This window comes from Nycticebus coucang, chromosome 1 (genome assembly GCF_027406575.1).
Source record: "Nycticebus coucang isolate mNycCou1 chromosome 1, mNycCou1.pri, whole genome shotgun sequence".
In the NCBI taxonomy this organism is placed as follows: domain Eukaryota; kingdom Metazoa; phylum Chordata; class Mammalia; order Primates; family Lorisidae; genus Nycticebus; species Nycticebus coucang.
The window spans coordinates 111,705,086-111,717,903 of record NC_069780.1 but is presented as its reverse complement, the minus strand read 5'-3'; the positions used below and the strand labels follow the sequence as shown (position 1 = coordinate 111,717,903).

Sequence of the window (12,818 nt, the reverse complement as noted above, 5' to 3'; positions counted from 1 at the left end):
TATTTAAGTTGAAACTTTTGAAATTGACAGTTGCATATATTTCAATTAAATAGTGAGGTAGAAAAAAAGTCCACATTCCTTCCCCTTTCAGATTTAAACCAGAGACTGCGCTCTATTTCTTAAAAAAGGGCGAAGGCAAAACATTCCTTTCTCTTATCAAAATATATCTGTTTTACATGTGAGACAACCAAATGCCCTGCATTTTAATTTTTCAAGTTTTGCAAATTTAAGATAGTTTCTTTTTGAAACTGAGTCTCACTTTGTCGCTCTGGGTAGAGTGCAGAGGTGTCACAACTCACGGCAACCTCAGACTCGGGCTCCAGCGATCCTCCTGCCTCAGCCTCCCGAGTAGCCGGGGCTACAGGAGCCGCCACAACGCCTTTAGAGACTGGGTCTCGCTTTTGCTCAGGCTGCTCTCGAAACTGTGGGCTCAGGCCTCCCAAGTGCTGGGAGTCCAGGCGTGAGCCACCGCGCCCTGCCTGGAATTCTTCCTTAATTTCGGGTTAAGGTGAGGCGCACAGCGCCGTGTCTAGGCAGGGCCTCTAGGGGGCGCTGCGCCAGCCTCCCCGCGTACCTGCGCGCTGCACAGCTGCCGCCGCGGCGCGTTGACCTCCCGCAGCAGCCGGCGGGAGATGTCCCGCAGCTCCACGAGTCTGCACGCCAGCTGAGGTTGCAGGAGTCTGGCCACTGATTTGGAGGAGCTGGATATGCTGTTTAGTCCTCGGATTAATGTTCCCCGGTTAATCTTGGCTAAAGCAATAGCCATCCTGATCTTGGAAGTTTTCTGCGCGGATTCTTCTTTCTGAAAAAGAAGTCTTTGGAAAGTAAGTGGCTTGGAAAGTGGGGCTCGGGCCGCCTCTGAGACGCGCTGCGTGCAGGGTGCCCGCGCAACCCGCTCTGTCCCCGCCGCGCACTCATCTTTATATGACTGTATATTTTTTCCTTATAATAAATATCTAGAATTGAAGTAAGTACACAAAAGACTTAAATGTTTCATTTTTCGCGTCTGGAGTTATATCTTTTTTGCATGGAAGTTTTAAAGAGCTCTTTCAAAAGTCAACAAGGACTCTGTATTTGAATTACTTAAACAACAATACTTATTCAAACAATTTAAAATATTTTCCCCGTTTAAATTTTTTTTGATAGAACATTTTGAATATTTTTCTCCACATACAGGAAATTCTTGGATCTAGCATCTTATTCTTTTGTACATGCACAAAGATAATAAAAAAAGTCAAAATTTATAAAATAATTGTCAAAACTAATGAAGGATTGAAGATAAATCATATTGTATTATAGTTAATAAATACCTAGAGTTTTATAAAATTGCTTTAATATATCTTTTCTAGCAGTTAAAAATGTTAAATAATGAAATATACCATACACACATTATCTACATATGTAAAGAAAAATAAATACCCTGTATACAACCCTTGAATATCAACAACCTTAAGAATGTCAGAAAACTTCAGACTTTTATCTGCATTCTGACAAAATAAATGCAGGCCATGTAGGCCTTTCTCTGCTCTCCCAGTGAGAGAGCAGCGGGGAGCTGTTCACAGTGTGGAAAGCCATGTTAGGCCGCAGGCAAGTACAGCTCCCAGTATCTGTCTCAGAGACTTAATGGACTATTCTAGCTTTTTAGTATGACTTGGGAAAAATTATTAGCTAATTATGCAAACAAACAATTTTAGTCCTCTAAACATTTATTTTTTTGAGTCTAAATAAATGATAAAGATAAAATATCTTTTAAGTGGATGTAAAAAAAATCCTATAATGATTTGCCTATAATAAACTTCATATATTTGTCTAAGAGCAAACATGCCATACATTTATTTAAAATGTATCAGCTTTTATCCGAAATAATTTTAATATTGCAGTTTAGTCATCAAAGTTGGGTACTTCTCTTACTCGACAGCATTAGATGTAGATGGAGGCAGCCAAAAGACATTCTAGCCTGTCCTGAGTGTGTATCTCTGCAGCATTAGCACCCTATTGTGGTTTAATATGTGACTTTACTGTAGACTCAACCCTCCTAGTCAATACCACCAGTAGAGAAGCAATCTAAATTGTGGGCCACTACAATCACCTCAATTCCAAGCCACTTTAGAGGAGAGTAATCCCCAAAATAGTTATGTATCAAGAAGAGCAAACAAAATAACCCGCAGGTACAATCACCTGACATCATGATCCACTTTGGTCGTGAGCACAGCTGAGAGAACTCACAGTCTGTAGTATCCGAAGCTCCCACACACACAGACTCAATTTCTCTTGTGACTTTGTGACTCACTGCAAGGATCCACTCAAGGATCCTCTCCTAACCCCTCCTCAAGGCAGAGTAGCTAGAATAAGTTGGTTTTACTTCCGAATACAATTTACTTAAGTTTTCTCTCATTACAATTTATTATCAAAAGGAGAGGAATGTAATGCCAGGGGATACAGAAATAGGATATATACAGTTCCACCTTTACTGAAAACCTGTCTACTTCTTGTTCAAACATTCAGTGTTTGGGGGGCTTCATTTTTGCAGTTGCAAAATATTAACATTCTGCAGTTTCCCCCTCCCTATTTTGTAAGGTGTTTTGTTTTGTTTTGTTTCGTTTTGTTGTTTTTACAAAATCTCAATGTTATACATGTTGACTTGGATTTACTGGCTTTATGCACCTACATTCTTAAGCCATTGCCACAAACATCACAATGGATGGATCCATTCAACCATCCCCTTCCACATGTCTTTCTAAATTTTTATCTCTATATAAAAATAGGTCAATCTGTAGTTGAGATCTATTAATCAAAATTTTCATGTAGGGTTTACACAATTGGAGATACACCAAAATATAGCATTTATTACAAACAATTTTATTAAAATTCAAGTGTGCATTAAAACAATGTTTTAGCATATCTTTTATTGTTTTGGTGTCAAGAATGTGGCTTTGGCTCCGCGCCTGTTGCTCAGTGGCTAGGGCGCCAGCCACATACACCGGAGCTGGCGGGTTCGAATCCAGCCTGGGCCTGCCAAACAACAATGACAATTGCAACCAAAAAATAGCTGGGTATTGTGGCGGGCACCTGTAGTCCCAGCTACTTGCGAGGTTGAGGCAAGAGAATCGCTTAAGCCCAGGAGTTGGAGCTTGCTGTGACGCCATGGCACTCTACTGAGGGCGACATAGTGAGACTCTGACTCAAAAAAAAAAAAAAAAAGAATGTGTGGCTTTTCCAAAAGAATCTGTTCTAATGAATATTATCTTTGTTTCTTTTTGATGTTCAGTTGTTACCGTTGATACCTGTGCTCCCCTTCATGGTTTTAAAAATATTTTCCTTTTTTGATACTGTGCTAGATATTTTGAAAGAATTATTTCTGACAACAAAATGTTTTTGAGCACTTTTATTTTCCCTGCCACAAAACCTGAAACCAACTTTTTTCCAAGAAGACCTCCTTGTTGCTTTTAAAAATAGTGTAAGAGGGGCGGCACTTGTGGCTCAGTAGGTGGGGCGCCGGCCCCATATACGGAGGGTGGCGGGTTCAAATCCGACCCTGGCCGAACTGCAACCAAAAAAAAAAAAAATAGCTGGGCTTTGTGGCGGGCGCCTATAGTCCCAGCTACTTGGGAGGCTGAGGCAAGAGAATCGCTTAAGCCCAGGAGTTGGAGGTTGCTGTGAGCTGTGTGAGGCCACGGCACTATACCGAGCGCCATAAAGTGAGACTCTGTCTCTACAAAAAAAAAAAAAAAAAAATAGTGTAAGAAAGCACAACTGGGGCTGGGGGCTGCGGGGTGGTTCTTTGTGGCTCTGTGAGTATGAAGGTGACAACACAATAGAGGCTGCTTACATTCCTTTACGTGCAGGATAAGATTTTCCTTTTAAAAAGTCACCAAGTTATGATGATTTTAATTAACTTACATTTATCCCAGGGCCGTGGCGTCATCATAGCGCAAGCAACCTCAAACTTTTGGGTTCAAGTGACCCTCCTGCCTCAGCCTCCTGAATAGCTGGGACTACAGGTGCTAGCCATAGCACTCAGCTAGTCTGTCTATTTTTAGTAGAGACAAGGTCTCACTCCTGCTTAGGCTGGTCTCAAAATCCTGAGCTCAGGCAATACACCTGCCTCAGCCTCCCAGAGTGCTCAGATTACAGGCCTGAGCCGCTGCACCTGGCCTAATTCCTTTTAGGGAGTTACTTTTTCTTAACTAGCCCTAGTAGGAAATTTTTTAAATAAAGTTTTATTGAGTTATCAATTTTCCATTTTGTCTACTATCTGTGCTATGTATTTTCTTATAAACCTATGTGTGTAAATTAAAATTTGATCCCGAATTAAGAAGTTCTAGTTTCTTTTCTCTGGTTTTGTTTGGTTTTGTTTGCTCTTTAGCCCTTGGTTTTAGCATCCTGGAATCTGTTGCAAGTGTGCAAGCTCGGAAGCTTTTGGTCATCGTCATGTGGGCACATCACAAAACGCTGGATAAGAAACCACAGGCACATTTAAATTGGGAGCGGGAGGAAAGCAGGGGAAGTGGGGGAGGAAGGGGGCTAGGTGTGCTCTTATCTAATGTGCACAAGGTGAGGGTCACAGCACACTCCTTAGAAACACAGCGTAACCTATTCATTTATACCCTCATATTAATCTGAAAACCCAAACAAAACAAAAAGAAAATACTACACCCAATCCAAGTTTGGCAAATTAGTACTTTGACCTGAATTCATATTTTATTAAGAAATATTAGGAAGGCCAGGTGTGGGCTCATGCCTGTAATCCTAGCACTCTGGGAGTTTGGGTGGATCTCTTGAGCTCAGGAGTTGGAGAGCTCAGAGTGAAAACCCATCTCTACTACAAATAGATAAATTAACTGGGTGGTGGATTCCTGTACTCTCAGCTACTTAGAGGCTGAGGCAAGAGGATCACTTGAGCCCAAGAGTTTGAGGTTGCTGTGAGCTGTGAGGCCACAGCACTCTACCAAGGGCAACAGAGTAAGACTCTGCCTCAAAGAAAAAGAAATATTAGGAAATTGAAGAACTTTGTGAGGAAAAAAGACACTATATTTTTAAATTTATTGAATTATAGAATTAAAAAATTAAAATTATAGAATTTATTATTCTATGATACTCTGTTTCAATCTTTAATTGATAATGAAAATAAATATAATTAAAAAAAATAAATTCCAAGTCCCTACAACCACCACATCAGACACACACAAAAAGAAGGGTTCCAGGCTCCTGCTTCAGATTTCTCCCTCAGAGTTCTACTTTTTAAATATATACTGTTTTTCTTTTTTCTTTTCCTTTGTCTTGAGCCATGCACTTTTTTTTTTTTTTTGCCATTGGCAGTTTTACTGTTGAACTCCAAATATTATTACCTCAGCTTTTTACTCTCCTATATCTGTTAAACCAGCAGATACGGGATATCTGCATCAGAAAATCTGTCAGAAAATGCTATTCAATTAATTCTCAGAATAGTTCCAGGATTTGACCACATCTCACCGCCCCCAGCACCAACCCCCAGCCTGATATGCTATCTAGACGTCACCATCTTCGCTTCTCCAGTCCCCCTGCCCCCAGGAGGTTTCCCTGCGCCCACCACTCCTGCTTTCACTCTGACCCACAGTCCACCCAGAGGCCCAGGTCCACCTGCTCAGATCAGATCTCGCTCCTGTTCCGCCGCCTCGTGGCTTCTCGTCACCCTCAGTGTAAAAGCCAGAGTGCCTTTGGTGGCCTCACAGGAGGCCTTATGTGTTTTTCCTTCCTGTCCTTAGGGGTCCTCCCACTCTGGGACTTGGCATTTTCTATGCCCTTTGATTCCTCAGGGTTCACTTTCTTACTTCTTTCATGTCTTAATTCAAGAATCACTTTCTCTCTGAGACCTTCTTGGGCACCCTACCTAACCCATTGTCCCCCTATCCCTGTACCCCGACATAATGTCCCTTCTCTGTCATGTTGCTTCTTTTCCATAAGGTTTACCTTAATGTGCCATGCAGTTTATTCTCCTCGTCACTATTTTGTGCTCAACTACGATGTGAGTTATGTGACAACAGAGTTTTATGTCCATTGGCCTCATTGATTTCCCCAGTGTCAAAAATAGTGTCTGGCACATAGTAGATACTTTATAAGTATTTGTCAAGATGAATGAAGACATGAAGAGTATCAGAAAACATAACAAATTGGCTCGGCGCCCATAGCACAGTGGTTACGGTGCCAGCCACATGCACCAAGGGTAGTGGGTTCGAACCTGGTCTGGGCCTATGAAACAACAATGACAACTGCAACAACAACAACAAAAATAGCTGGGCATTACGGCAGGTGCCTGTAGTCCCAGCTACTTGGGATGCTGAGGCAAGAGAATCACTTAAGCCCAAGAGTTTGACGTTGCTCTGAGCTCTGATGCCACAGCACTCTACTGAGGGTGACAAAGTGAGACTCTGTCTCAAAAAGAAAAGAAAAAAGAAAAAACAATAACAAATTAATCTTGAAAAAAATCAGGGTGGCGCCTGTGGCTCAGTGAGTAGGGCGCCGGCCCATATGCTGAGGGTGGCGGGTTCAAACCCAGCCCCGGCCAAACTGCAACAAAAAAATACCTGGGCGTTGTGGCGGGCACCTGTAGTCCCAGCTACTTGGGAGGCTGAGGCAAGAGAATCACGTAAGCCCAAGAGCTGGAGGTTGCTGTGAGCCATGTGATGCCATGGCACTCTACTGAGGGCAGTAAAGTGAGACTCTGTCTCTACAAAAAAAAAAGAAAAAGAAAAAGAAAAAGATCAGAAAATCATACCAAATAATACATTAGAAAGTACCCAGAGAATTTTCAGTGCAGAATGTACTCTCTAACTTTCATAAGGACCATATTCTATAAAAGGCAATAATGTAATTGAGTTATAGAACATTCTAGTTACAGTTCTAGTCTCATTATATGTATTTAGAAATCTCAATACCATTAGAAGTAATTTCCAGATATCACCGATGCATCCTCAGCAGTTTTCGCCCCATATTAAAAAAAAAAAAAAAGAAACAAAGGCGGAGAAAATACAGAAAAGTACATCTAGGAATATAAAAACTTCAATATTTTGGCATGGATTCTAACAGGTTCTTTCTACAACTCCCTATTTTGTAGCATCACTGTTTGTAGTTAGAAACCTTATTCTGAATTAAAAAAATCTTATTTTGCCAATTGTAGTACACATTTCTTTGTCTAATTTTAAAGGTTTTCCGACTTTAAATTCTTCATATAGAAGTCATTTGTGAGCACAAACCTTTGAAAATTACTGTTTATTAGGGAAGTTGAGTCTAAGGGTATTGGAGTGGAGAGGCCTGCACCTCAGAAGCCACCGCCTACAGCCAAGACTCTAAAATTAACTTTCCCAGCCCCCCCAAAGAGAACTTCCTTCAAAACCTTTAGTCATGATGAACTATTTAGTAACAATTATTCTGGGTATATTCTTCCATAAAAATTTCACAATCACTCCATCAAGTCTTTTTCCTCCAGACCAGTAGCTAGGCCCTTTCCTAAATAAATATGGTAGAATCTCTGTAAGTTGACCACCTCAGGGATTGTAACAAACTGGTCAACATACAGAGGTGGTCAACATAAAGAACAAGGCCTGCTGTACTGATATGTACACGTGGTGCATGTCCGTGTGTGACAACTAGGTCAACTTAAAGTGGTCGATGTAGGGAGGTGGTCAACTTTGGAGGTTCTACTGTATACGCCTGGGAAAAAATTTAAATACTAACCATAAAGTTTAGAGATTTAAAATACAACCCAATTAATAAAGCCCTCTAATTATTATTATTATTATTATTAGTAGTAGTATTTTAGACAAAGTTTCACTCTGTTGCCCTAGACTAGGGTCCAGTGGCGGCAGCCTAGCTCACAGAAACCTCATAGGAGGTTCGAGCAATCCTCCTGCCTCAGCCACCCAAGTAGCTGGGATTACAGGCACCCGCCACAATGCCTGGTTAATTTTCCTATTATTAGTAGAGATGGGGTATCACTCTTGCTCAGGCTGATCTTGAGCTCCTGACCTCAAGCGATCCACACACCTCCACCTCCCAGAGTGCTGCGATTACGGCATGAGCCACCATGCCTGGCCGGCCCTTTAAATATTCTTAAAACCATTCCTTTCAGTATGTTTGGGAATTGTGGATCATCCTGGACATTGAAAAAGAGAAAAATCTGCAGCACTTATAATCTGACCTTTTAGAAACAATCTAGTAAACAATTGAGTATTACTAATGTTTTCTGGATAATTTGTTTTTGAAGAGCAAATAACTCCAAATTACATTATGACATCTCCTAACTATTCAGCTTTCTTGCCAGTCTCAGCAACACATTCTTCAAAGTAAATGGTGAGAAAAGAACAATACTTTTTGAAAGTATCTTCATGTTTGTTTCTGAGTGGGGTGAAGTCCTTGTAAGTAAATGACTTCACTGAGTTGGAAATAGGAGCTAAAGAGTTTTTTGCTTCAGGTATCAGAATGTATGATTTCACCATAAACCATGCTGATGGCTCGAGTGATAATGAAGTCGTTCAGAGGGTAGGAAGAGATGAGGGGAGTTGTGAGGAGACCTGAAATTTCTGTGAATTAAACCCCACTTTCTCTAACATGAGCAATAGTGAGAAAAAAGCTAACAAGTCTTTTCCAGGCCTGTCTCTGGCTTCCGAGGATTCACCTTGAGGTTTTCTCAATTATGTCACTACTGTGCCAGCCTTAATCAATCATTTGACATCCTAGACCGAGCAGGGACACCTGCCCATCTCCACCCTTCATGCTCCAGAGCATAGTCAAGATGCATGTCCAGTGTTTCAAAAGATACACAGCAAGGCTGGGGGAGTGCAAGAGGGAGCAACTGGACGCCAAGTTCAAGATGTGGAATTAGAAAATCCAATTTGCCCTCTGGAGCTTCTAAGCCTTCCCGACCCTCCTTAGCTGACCTGTCCACCATCTGAATACTGTCGACCACAACACATCAGGCATCTACACTTCCTTATCACCCCTAAAGACTAGACCCAGGAGAGGGGAGCCAAATGGAGAAAGCAGTTGCTTCCCAGACAGCCCAAAGCCAGCCTTCTGAGTCCTGGAGTCCAATATCCAACCAGGCTCTGCCTCTTCCCATGGTGACCGCCCCTGGGCATGTCCCCTGCCCCAGGCTTATTTTCTGATGTGACAGACCACATCAGGATTCTCATCTCAGTTCACTGCAGTAAGCTCTACTCCCTTTCACCTCATACAAGAAATTTATTGGCACAGTGGCTGTACAGGAATCACTGGCTATAAGGGTGGAGAGACTGCTAGAGTCTGTTCATCTTCGGGGAGTGTGTTCTACAAGTCCCAGAGCTCTACCTACCGTAGCTAAGAAAGCACAGAGGTCTAGACAGTTAAAACTCATAAATGATTCAATGGTAAACAAGAATACCTACTGATTAATTTATTTTAGAAATGTAGGGACTTAGTAATTTGAATTATTCCAATGTATAACAATTACCTTCTATTCAGATCAAAGCACAGAAAATTATTTTTGCTAAATGAGAATTTAAGTACACAGCAAGTTTGGTGAATGAGGGCTTCCACAGAAGCCAATTTTCTGGGTAACTAAAATTTTACCCACTAAGATTGGGTTTATTTTTACTGGCATGGGTAACTTTCAAAAATGCATCCCATGACTGATTTCTTTGGAGAGTCTGATGGCTGCTAACCTCTCCCTCTTCATCTCTCTGCTTCTTCCCCTTTCAAAGAATTTCATACTCTTCATTCTGTTCCTATATTTAATTCCCTGCTGACCCTTTTAACAATGGCACTGGGTAGGAGGTCTCTCCTATGCCCTCTTATTAATGCATTAATATTTCTTAAGCAATAATATTTACCATCTTGCTTTAACTGAACACTGTAGTTATACATTTACTTTAACTATACATTATAGGCTGGGCGTGGTAGCTCACATCTATAATCCTAGCACTCTGGGAGGCCAAGGCAGGTGGATTGCCTGAGCTCAGGAATTCAAAACCAGCCTGAACAAGAATGAGACCCTATCTCTAAAAAAACAGCCATGTGTTGTGATGGGCGCGAGATTGGTCAAGTCCAAGAGTTTGAGGTTGCTGTGAGCTAGTAAGCCACGGCACTCTACCAAGGGCAACAAACTGAGACTCTATCTTAAATAAAATAAAATAAATTTTAAAAATAACTATACATCATAACAATATACTAAATACTGATTACTCCTAAATATACATCCTTACCCAGACTTCTTTTGAGCTTCCAATCTATATATCCGATTTATAACAGCTTAAGTTTATCATCATTATCTCCAATCCTGCTCTTCCCCATAAAGTCCTCTGTCATAGTTAATGGGATCACTATTCTTCCAGCCTTCCAGAGTCTTCCTGAATGCCTTTGTATTTCCTCTCATCCCCCCACTGTGAGTTTCTAAATGTGCTAAAGATCTCTTTAATCCAGCCCATTCTTTCTGTTCTCAACATTAGTGTCCTTATTCTTAGTGGGCATTTGCAAGAGAATCTTACTAGAATCTTTGCCTCCATCCAGACCTCATTACCACTAGAGAAGTATTTTCAAAGTGCAAACAGAATGCCATTTCTATGCTCAAAACCTTTCTGTGACTAATAGCTTTATTATAAATAAGAAAAAGTCTTATCTTTTCTACATGACATAAAAAGACCTCCGTGTAATTTCCTATTTTCTGCTACTTCCTGTCTCAACTCTTCTCTCTCACATGCTTTTTATTCATATTTACTTGACATTCTGGGAACACTCCGTGCTGTTTCACACTTCTTGGCCTAACTCACATGGCCAATGGAATATTCTCCTTTGCCCCTACCCAACTACTCTACCATTTTCTTTACCTTGGAAACTCCTATTTGTCTACTGGGAACCAATTTAAAAGCTTTCTTCCTATAAGTTCTCTGCCTTTTGGCTAAGATCAAGTGTAAAAGCCTTCTTCCTCCATGTAGACCTCCCTGACCATGCTAGGGAGAGTCAACTACTCTCTAAATTAGATAGCCCTCTATGACACCAGATTCTAATAGAATCACTTATTTACAATTCTGTCTCCATTAGATTAACTCCTTGGTTGAAGGGATCATGTCTTGCTTATCTCTATATTCCCTCTCCTCAGTCCCAAGCAGAGGTGAGCTGTTCAGTGAATGTCTGATGGATGGTTGCCTGGATGAATTGTTAAAGGCAGCTCTGGTACCCTCCTTTGAAATGAAACGTGTAGACTTTCTGACCACTGCGTTACTCAGACAGCTTTTTATTTGCTTCTAGGTTTTGGCTTTGTACCTCATGTCTGACATTGCTCGCTCTAAGTCCAATTTCTGGATAAGTGGACTGTTAACCTTACCATGTAACTTTACAGCATACTCTATTCCAACTGTGGTCAAAATGACTGAACCTCCCATTTGCATTAAGAGCTATGCACTTTAGAGTAAATTAGGTTACTCTAATTTGTCCCCCAAATGAGGTGTTATATTTTCCTGACTATGTCTCTTAAAAAGTGTCTACCTTCTTCCTCCTCCTCCACTCCCAGTATTTTATCTGTTTCAAATCCTTTTAAAAATATATACATGTATACATTGTTAATATTGATACCACTATTTTATTTCCATATGGAAACCTACACTTAAGCTGTAGTTGTCCTTCCCTGGTTACAATCTATCTCAGCTAAGTTTGCACTGATTTCATTGTCACAGACATTGAAAATGTATATATGGGTATTTTTCTGAGTTTTACATTGCAATTGTGGCTATGGAAGACTGTCAGATTTCCAATCTAATGACACAGCGATTATCTTTAAACTTCATTCATTTATCTGCCTCACTTCTTGGCCCACACCTCTCTGCTTTTCATATACCGTTCCCAGTGAGCAGAACTTTTTTGAAATTTGTTTTTCTGAGACAAAATTGATGTGTTCTTAAGTTTCAAGCACTGATCTCAAAAGCATTAAATAGTATAATACTAAAAATACAACATACTTATTGTGTTCCTTTTTTAAGTTATGAAATCACATTACCTGTTTAGACTGTGATAATCTTAGGATGGTAGGGAATTCATCTTTAAACTCATCTATAAGGTCCATGATTGCTTTCTGGATCCCCTCGACTAAGACAAAAAGAGGTTAGAGGAATGAAAAACTCAACTTTCAAAAGATCCTTTAAATGATTCAAAAGACCATAAATTACTGGGCCAACCTCCTAGGGGCCTGGAAAAGCAAGGGTATCCCAGGGAATTTATTCCCAGTTGTCCCCACACCCATATTCCCTTTACAACAAGATGGTGTATATACTTCTTCCAGAAAAGTTCTTCAACACCTGTCCACATATCCACCCAACAGGTTTGATGGGCATGACGTGTCCTTGCCCAGGTTCTTAGCGCTCAGCAGGCTTGTTGGCCTGGGCGATGCTCGCCCTACTCTGCCCTAGGCGAGGGTGGAGGGGAGCCTTCCACTGGGGAAAGCCGGCAGAGACAGAACCTGCAGCTCGCTGCTGGGATTCTTTGTTACTGCACAATAGGCCTCTGAGAACTTGCTACAGAATCTTCTGAAATCACTCTGGTAGTGACAGAGGAAGAATGTATCCGGAGGCACAGCAGAAAGAGGGGATGGAAAATGAGCCAGACCAAGGAGTGTGGCAATGTCAGTTGAATTTTGTCATGAATTCTGCAGTGAGACCTCAAATAACGGATCATCTAAGAACAAAGATTCCTTTGAAAGGAATTGGCATGTGCTTTAAAAGAAATGCTTCAGTTATATGCCAAATAGGAAAAGAAACGCCAACTGTTAATTCTGAAAGACTTCTGAACAGATTGTTTTTGCTTTACCCAGTGTC

The 12,818-nt window shown here is 41.0% G+C and overlaps 1 protein-coding gene across 1 annotated transcript in view; it reads right to left on the bottom strand.

Annotated features, from left to right (window-relative positions):
- Positions 1-12,338, bottom strand: part of SPATA9 (spermatogenesis associated 9) — a 29,249-nt gene extending 16,911 nt beyond the window's left edge. The window contains exons 1-3 of the mRNA XM_053586367.1: positions 12,278-12,338; positions 12,005-12,093; positions 575-802 (exon numbers count right to left, since the gene is read on the bottom strand). Coding sequence (XP_053442342.1) covers positions 575-802; positions 12,005-12,093; positions 12,278-12,338 — 378 coding nt within the window. The remainder of the gene's footprint in view (positions 1-574; positions 803-12,004; positions 12,094-12,277) is intronic.
- Between the last annotated feature and the right edge of the window lie 480 nt (positions 12,339-12,818).